At 36.4% G+C, this 9,222-nt stretch overlaps 2 protein-coding genes across 3 annotated transcripts in view; both read left to right on the top strand.

Moving 5' to 3' along the window:
• LOC145770415 (protein AMN1 homolog) overlaps nucleotides 1–9,222 on the top strand; it is a 40,701-nt gene that overhangs the window by 22,651 nt on the left and 8,828 nt on the right. The gene's annotated exons all lie outside the window — the stretch shown is intronic.
• Nucleotides 1,956–8,873, top strand: LOC145771162 (uncharacterized). Its single transcript, XM_082582899.1, has 7 exons — nucleotides 1,956–2,080; nucleotides 2,481–2,665; nucleotides 3,221–3,316; nucleotides 4,964–5,001; nucleotides 6,986–7,101; nucleotides 7,609–7,781; nucleotides 8,554–8,873. The coding sequence occupies exons 1-7, from the start codon at nucleotides 1,956–1,958 to the stop codon at nucleotides 8,871–8,873; spliced, it is 1,053 nt and encodes a 350-aa protein (XP_082439025.1).

Below are 9,222 nucleotides of genomic sequence, written 5' to 3'. Positions count from 1 at the left end.
CTATAGGCTAGGCTAAGGTTACGAATTATCACATTTTAGCAGTCATCCAAATTGTAACTTATACGTTCTAATTTTTACTTGCTTTCATGTCTGTTCATCTCTGTCCATCACAGGGCGAATGTGAACAGTTTTATTTTCTGCTTTTTCCTATTTAAAGCAGCTTAGACTGAAAAATACAAAATCTTTAAAAAATGATGTAGGCTAGACCTATGGGTCAAAATGGTTCACTTGTTAGGAAGGAAAACGTGTTTGGGCATGATACTGGATTGCTACATTATCATTCGTTCTGATAGCTGTTAGATAGGCCTAAGCGCTGACTTTGCAAATGAAGAAGTGGAAAAATTAAGCAACTCTAGCTCAACTCTCGTTACGTGGTAGGCTATTGAGTAACGCATTTCAAGGATATCTCTCCATTTCCAGCACCAAATAGATAAAATAATTTGCGGTCAACGGTCAACCACACTTTAAACCGTCACGATGATCGCCAGAGTCGTTAGGAGGTTAATTTATAGCCAGTGGGAGTTGGACACCTGTGACATTTCTTGATCTCCAAAACAAGACAGACCAAAAAATCTTTTGGAGATAGCTTACCTGAAGAGTTGAAATGGTGGTAAAAACATTGAGAAAAGTATCCCAAACTAAATGTACTCAATACAGAATTACTACAGACAGCTTGTAAAGTCTTAATTTAAAACAACGGTTGTGAAAAATGACAACACTCACCAAACAAAACAAAAAAGTCCACTAAAATTCAATAGGCTATAACTGGTCGAAAATATATGTTTTACCCTTTCCTTTTATTTTTTGAAATTTTAAAAACTAAGTTAAAGCTGTATTAATTTTAGAAGTGGCTTTCTTGAAAATTAAACTACTTGCAGCAGATTAAATTTTCAACGATCCTTGAAAATAACAATCGAAGTTGGACGTTTGCCGTTTTTGCGGAAACCCTGGTACTTGTAATTTTGAATGATTTGTTTTGATTTTTAAACTAAATTTAAGTTGAGTTGAGGTCTTACTTTACTCTTACTTGCATCCTGGTTCTTGTAGTTAGTCAAACTGTCAAAGACTTGTTTTGTTGCAGTTGTCGTATGATCAGGCATGAACAATTGGACTCTTGTTTGAACTTGGAAAAACTGAGCATAGGCAAGAGACTGGTTAGAGAAGGAGAGTATGTTTGTATTTGTGTCAGTCTGCATAGGACTGATTGTAGGCCTATGCCTCTGCACTGCATTTTTACTGTTGAGTGTAGGTTTAGTGGCTGTACAAACCAACAATAGTGGTTTCTAAAAAAACAGTTCATCAATGTATTTTTCGATTTTTCCATTTTTTTATTGGTGCCAATTTCATTTTGTTTGTACGTCCCCAAATGGATGATGATGAATGATGACGCTTGAACTTATGCTTTACAAATCATACATACACTTAAGCCCATGACATCTTGTTGATTTAGCATATAGAAACTATAGCCTCATAGATAGATTAAAACTAATTCATCCCTGAAAAGATCAAGATGAAGAATGGAGTAGGCCTAGTGCTGTGGTCGTTGATCAGAGTTTCTGCAAATATTTTTCAATTGTGTTTGGAAGAGTTGGGCAGTGCCAAAGTCGCTGAAATTGATGAGAGTTGGAATTTGTTGGAAACCAACATTGAATTGTTATGAACCACCACAAACTCTAAGCTTAAACTATTCCTTTTTTGACAAAGAAAGATTCTTAACTACTTTCGACAAAATTGAGAAAATTTTGTGGAAACTTCAATCAGCGGTTTTGGGACTGCTCTATTTTTATTTTGATCATTTTGGATAAATTCAGGCTATAAATTAGTTAGAAAATTGCAACCCTAAGTGGCTATGGTTATTATACATACATGGCAACAATAGCTTTTGCCTTTATTCAAATATGATCTAACATTTGTTTGATATACACATAGTGCAAAAATTTTGTTTTTGTTGCAAAATGAATGAATTTGCCTATGCAAGCATCTTGGAATTTGGTCATGCTCCTTTGAAAGTGATTAACCACTTCTTGTCTCTTTTTCGTGAAAAGACATTGTCACAAGCACTAAAAGATCTTTTAAGCAGGTATTGTAATTTGTCTCAATGTAAATCAATTCAGTTACCTAAGTTCAGTTATTATTGTATTGAATTGTTAGTTGATTGTTTATTAATTTTGGTCGAGAAATTACACAATGATCTATGATGTGCTGTTAGAGGTTTGCCACAAACAAATATTAAGCATACATCATTGTGTGTAGTCTTTGTGTTTTGCTACAATGTGAATATGTAGATCTCATAGATCTTAACACTGAGGCAGTGTGCTGGTTACAGCAGTTGAGAGATGTTGCCTGAAGTGCTGCCTTATAAGCAAGAACACCACAAATAATTTTTTTATGTTTTGTGTTTGCTTTTTAGTTAATTATTTTGTGTTTATGTTCCAGCAAGTAGTACAATCATACTTATTATTATTTTTGTTGGGTTTTAGAAAAGATCAGCTTCACTACTACTTATTTGAAAACCCAATAAATTGCATCCAGTGGAACATGCCGTTACAGGATGTTGAAAATGTTGATGAGTTGCGGAATATGTTGTTATTGCTTGATGACTTTATGTGGCGATCACGATTGGATAGCCGTGCTGCTGCCATAGAGCTGTTGATGCTTTGCAAAAGTATGATGTGTTTAACATGATGTTGCCTTCTCTTGCTAACAGTCAAGGGCAAGTTATGGCAACTTATCCCAACTTTACCAAAAAAAAAATATATATAATAAATTGTGATCACTTCATCACAAAAAGTTTAATCAAGAAAGGGAAGTCTTTTAACAAAAATTACAAACGACTTGTCTTCATGTCATGCAATACAGTGTGTATGCAATAGATTGAATTTTGCTTTTAGCAGCATGATCTTTGCTTACTTCACAATGTAGTGTAGACTTCATAATATGACTCATTGACTTCAACATCATTCGTCATATCCACGGCACATGGCATGACTAGGGAACTGTGTTTCGAAAGAAGCTAATGTAACTTGCGATTACTACAGGGAACTCGCAGCATCAAGCTAAAACAGGTTTTTACCTATCTATTCTACATTGTGAAGTAAAATGCAGTAATCTGTTATCACTTAAGTTTCATTGTTGTCAAGCAAGCAAACTTCCATGATACTGTTCGATTGAAACTGTTTTACATACCATGCTATTGTACTGAATATTCTTTGATATTCAGGAAATGATACTCGGGATGCTTTTGTACAGACAGATGAATCTAACGCATCAGATGTTACAAATTATGGCAGTGTGGACCAAGAGGAAGGTGATTCCGGTAGAAGACCTAGTTAGTGTACTACTGCACTGGTACAACTAACTCTTGCATAGTTTATCATAGTAAATGATACTTGAAAATAGTGCTGGTAAATAGTTTGGTCACACATCTAGGCATCTATCGTTGTGTATAAGTGTGTTTAAGTTGCTGAAGTAAAGGCGGCCGAGAGAAAGGAACTGGCCACCCTACTCTCGTTAGTGCCGAAGGCTTAGTCTAATGAGAACCTTATCTTCTCGTTCCCCGATGCTTGGATCAAGTATGGGACTCACCTTTACCTTATAAGTGTGTTTAAAAGAAAAAAGAATGTTCATACGTCATATTTAAAGAAAATGATGGAGTGGTACCAACAAACATCTACAGCTACCGCAAAATGACTTCGGACCTTTTTGCGTACAGCAAAATTATGCCAGTTTGTAGCTGCGCGTTTTACATCAGATCATACCACTAACATTAAGCATTATGACAAACAATGCAAAGATTGTGAATAATGTGAAGAAGATTTTAATAATGTCAAAATGTTGAGCATGGTCGATTGTTTTTAATGAAAGATTTCATTGTATATATACAAAATGTTAGTTTTTCTTGAAAATTTAGAAAGGTCCAAAGTCATTCTGCGGTAGCTGTATAGGATTGGCTCATGATACGAGAGAAGAATCCAAAGAGCATACAAACTGGTATGCGTGAATCAACAAGTTTCTTTGATTTTAATACTTATTTGTATCATTAGTACCGGTATCCAATGTCTTGTATTTTGAATCCATCTTAGATGATTGAATGTTATGTCCTAGTTTAGTGATAAATTTCTGTCTTTTTCTCAAGTTTTTATTTTTTACAAATTTAAATCATTTCTTAGCACAACTTTTCTTAAAAAAATCACGCTTTCTAATTGACTGTTTATGTTTTGCTGAAGTCCAAATTTAAAAATTGTATTTATATACATAATAAATCAATTCTCATTGGCTTGTTAAAATCACTCTTAGAAACCATCATCTCAAAACTTCAAGACAACTCTCTACTTTCATTTTACTACGCTGAAGAGATCGAAAGATTAAAACAGTGGTCACTGTCAGTAGTTAACTTTTAACGATGTCTTTTTAGACATTATATATCTTTAAAGAAGTAAAAAAAGTCAATTAAGTCATGTTATTTTCACTTTGTGTGGAGCTACATGTACTAGAGAGATTACTGTTGTTTTTTTATTCACTTTTTAAGAATTTAATGGTGTTAAAAAAGTGTTGAAAAAAAGCTGTGTTTACCGTATATATATTAAAAGAAGTAAGACGATTGCCTTTTTGTGTTACATTTAAAGGAAATACAGAATTATAGTTTTATTGAAAGTAAACCTTTTGTTGTATAGATTAATAAATATTATATAACTGGAGCCATAGTTCTTTTGCTGTCAACTAACAGTGCAATAACTTTTGAAAACCACTAACTGTTTTTTCATTACACGTTCGGTTTATGCTTCAGCTTTTTTTAAGACTAGAAGAATGTAATATATTTTTGATATTTATCCGACTTTGATAGTTCATTTTCAGGGTTTCACTTGGAACTAAGCACCCCTGCAACATGCAATGCATTGTAAGTAAAATACTTTCAAAGGAATTATTTTTGTAAACCAGTATTCAGATCTTGTATCTTTTACAGAGGAATTTCCAGACCTCGTTGAGGATTGCTATGAACAGGTATGTTGTCGCTTGACTTTAACTGTTCAAAATTGCAGGCCTCGAAATTCGTTTTTGTTGACGGCGGACAAACGTGTCCGGTCTGAGCAGCTATCTCGGCAGACAAATTAAGTCTCACGGCAGACACACCAGTTTTAACGTCGATGGTCATGCTTAATCCCTTTATCTTGATAAATCTTCGCCATTTGAGAACCATAGCTACGGTTTAGGCTTTTTTAAATTTCAGCAAAGTCACTCTGAAAGGCTTTCATCAGATCAACAACGTGCACTTGACGCCGTGTAGCTACTAAATATGATGATGATGATTGTTAAAAATTTGAATTCTATGGACTTTTTGTGTCTGATGCAAATAAATAATAAAAAAATAATATGCCACATAACTGATTAAATTCCACCGAACGAGGTCGTGTGGCTTCTTGCGTCACAATGCTCTGGGCACGAGTCGGAAAACTCTAATGCGTAACGCTACTATTTTCTGATGCGCAAAGTTTCACTATAGGCTTTTTTCTTTAGGTTTATTTTTGCGTGTCATGTGAGCGAAAGTGACGAAAAAAATAAACAAAACATTAGAAAAAAGCACAATTATTTTTCCCCCTCTCCGTGATGCGGTCGCCTCTCCAAAATAGTATCAGTATTCCACGAGACCACGGCAGGCTTGGAGTTATAATCAGCGCAGTCAAGGCCATCCAAACATATGCGCATGATGAGAGCTTCAATAGCATCGATCTTCAAAGACGTGCGCCAATCTCCACGAGATCACTGCTTGGATTAAGCTCTGCAAGAAGCTTTCCCAATCCGAGGATAAACATTCAATCAATCAATCTATTCCGTTTCTTTTCTCCAGACCGGCTAGTTGAGGGAAAAGCGTAAATGCGAGCTCTTCTTTAGCGATGAAATATGTGATTTCAAACAACCTCTTAATTTTTTTCGTTGTCACTCATATTGTCGATGGTCTTGATGATCGGAAATTGATGGCTTGGGGTAAACGATGTGTTGTGATCTTTGACAGAGCTAATCCTTACATTCGTTGTTCGTTTAATATATGCGTCTATCACAACTAAATTTCCTAGTAGTAGGTTCATCGCCCTCATTCTCATTTTCAGAATTTTCCCTGGGCCTTTTCTTTCTTACTGTAGAGTGTAGGCCTAATACCAAAACTTAAGTTTTGCTGCATCTTGTTATAGTAGCCTACTCTTATAATCTAACTTTGTAACCAACCTTGCCTTATCAATATTACTCGGAGATCAAAGCCAGACATTGTGACATAAAACTTGAACTAAGTTGCGCGTGATTAGTGTAGAAGTACTGGTACTCCCATCGATTCTTAGTGAAGAATTCACCTTTGTTACGCTGATTCAATGTCATCAATCATTGAAGCAACGTAAAATTTGAAAGTTTTTCTGCTTGAATGGAAGCTAAGAGATACAGTATTAACTTTTTTCTAGATGCGCGCTTGGAATGCGATAACTTCGCATTCCTAGCGCAAATTCTATTCTACAATTTTGGTAAAGAGGTCACTTTCTTCAACCACAGACATATACAACCAAGCAACCACACGGCATTTAACATAATCGATTAAAAATTGAACAAACTATAAGCTACAAACGTTTTCGGCCATACACACGTTAGCCCTTATCAAGTAACAAAAAACACCTACTTATCATATCTACATTCTACTAAATTCTATTCTGGCAACAGTTGTTCGTGCTATGCAGAGCTGGGCAAGGGCAACAGTTGTTCGTGCTATTCAGAGCTGTCTGCAATGACGATTTGTATCGCTAGTTTCTGCGATATTTCTCGGCGGACAAATATGACCGATCTAGAGGTGCTTCCCGCGGACATCACATGCTGTGACGGCAGACATGTCCGCCGTGAATTTCGAGGCCTGAAATTGCAATGCGGTACTTTAACAGCCGATGCTGTCTTGTTCAGATAATAATAAACGTCTTTTGCTGGCATCTAATATAATTTTTGTTTGTTCCAGAGTGCGTTTACTTGTGATGTTTGCAAAGAAACATTTTCGTGTCGTGATCAGTTGCAAGAACACATCAAACTGCATTGTACAAAAGACAAAGAGTCACCAATGACGCACTTTTCAAAGTAAATGATTGCAATGTACCATCATATAACGTACATTACAACTAAGTTGGTAGAAAAACCAAGAAAATGTTAGTGTTATCATTCGTTACCAAAGTATTAATTTAGTTTCAACGTTTCTTTCCCCAACAGCACTTACTTTATCCATGATTCAGTGTTAGCTTTTTTGATACGCTGTACGGACTCGGAATAGCCCGTTTCGGCAAGTCAGATTCGGCTGGTCCGATTCGGCTAGTTCCCTATTCGGGTACAGTATTTCTCGGCTAGTTCCCTATTCGGCAAAGTTTTGAAAATCCAACCATAATCCTTCTGTAATCCAACAAAATCCTTAAGTAAATCCAACAAACCAGCCGAATCGGACTAGCCGAATGGGACTAGCCGAATCGGACTAGCCGAATCGGACCAGCCGAATCGGACTAGCCGAATAGTAGCAAACCCGTACGAACTCATGCTTACTGACCATGTGCTTTCATATTTTAAACCAAATTATTGCCACCTGTATCTTTGTAGGCCCCTTGAATCAAGTCAGTGCGGGTCGTCCCACACAGACAAGAAGTCTTTCATTTGCAACGTTTGTGGAAAGTCGTTGTCAGCCAAAAGACACTTGGAAAATCATGTAAAAACCCACAGCAAGAAACAACATGTTTGCGAAGAGTGTGGGAAAACATTCACTCTTTTAAGAGGTAAACTATTAAGCTTATTCGTCTCGATTGTAATAAAATTTTTAAAGATATCGAGATGATCTTTGCGATTTTGCGCTCATATGAAATGAGTGAATCAGTCCTTTTAATTGTAGTATTTTAACATTTGCCGACAATATTGGCTGGGTATTAGTTATTCTAGGCTGTAAATGAAAGTGTTTTAAACATATTTCAGACAAAAAAGCATATTTTAGTTGAAGGCAATTGCAGCACACTACAGTGGAAACAATTCTTTAATGACGCGTTAATTTTTACTATGTTTGCTGTATCACCGAGTGGTGAGAGCTCTTCTACGACACTTGTAGAGACTCGGTTCAACATCGTTTAAGAGCATGTGGCTGCGCTTTTAGCAAAACACCTAATGACGTACTTGAAAGTGGATATGTGGATTAGCTTTTTTTTCCACTTCTAAATCTTTACCCACCGCCAGTGGGCCCAAGCCTGAATACATCATATCCCAGCTTTACCTGCTGTCAATTTTACCAATCGGTTAAAATTCAACCAAAAAATGCAAGATAATATTTGTCTTCAAACTGACTTGGTGGTGCTTTTCATCTAACTACACACTACACAGTATATGTGTTCAGACGTTGTGCAAATTTCAATTGGTTTCACTCAAGTGAGAGTGTATTAACTGTATTATGCCGTACCTGGGCAGTAGAGTGCAGGATTTTAAACTGTTGGCCAGACTTTGATTGAAAGAAAAAATGACTCTCACAAAAATACACCACGCGTTATCTTTCTCTGTATACAGGTCTTCGTCTTCACATGAAAATTCATTCGGGTGAAAGACCATACGTTTGTGACTTCTGTGGGCAGAGTTACATACGCTACGTGCATCTTCGCGACCATTTGACTGTCCATACAGGAGAGAAACGTTATAAATGCAAATTTTGTCAAAGACCATTTCGAAAGTTTTGCAGCAAACTAAAGCACGAGAGAATTCACACTGGAATTAAACCATTCGTTTGTACACTGTGCGATCATAAAGGTTTTACTCAGAAGTACAACCTAACGTCGCATTTGAAAAGGTTTCATAAGCTAGATGTGAATGCAGTTTTACCTCAAGTATAACCGGCTTTGCAGCGTCTCAGACAGAAAATCAATCGCTTTTTTACATTGCTTCAACGTCTGTAGTCGTTGACTCAATGTAAAAAAGCGGTTGATTTTCTGTGTGGGGTACTCGTTTCTGCAGGGTTGTGGGAGTTTCTTTTGTGGTTTTTAGGCTCGATACATGCATGCGTGCAATTTTTACATGGACAGAAGGTATTTATAATAAAATGGTGCAAGCGTTCACGATTGCTCTTACAGTGTTACTTGACGTGCGCACTGGCAAACCGTGTTGTGGAGTGTGACAATGACCAACAATTACAAAAAGCGAGGCTGATGTTTAGATGAGCCGAATCATATTTGAGAACTTTAG

The sequence above is a fragment of the Aplidium turbinatum genome, chromosome 5 (genome assembly GCF_918807975.1).
Source record: "Aplidium turbinatum chromosome 5, kaAplTurb1.1, whole genome shotgun sequence".
NCBI lineage: Eukaryota > Metazoa > Chordata > Ascidiacea > Aplousobranchia > Polyclinidae > Aplidium > Aplidium turbinatum.
This window is presented reverse-complemented; position numbering and strand designations above follow the sequence as displayed.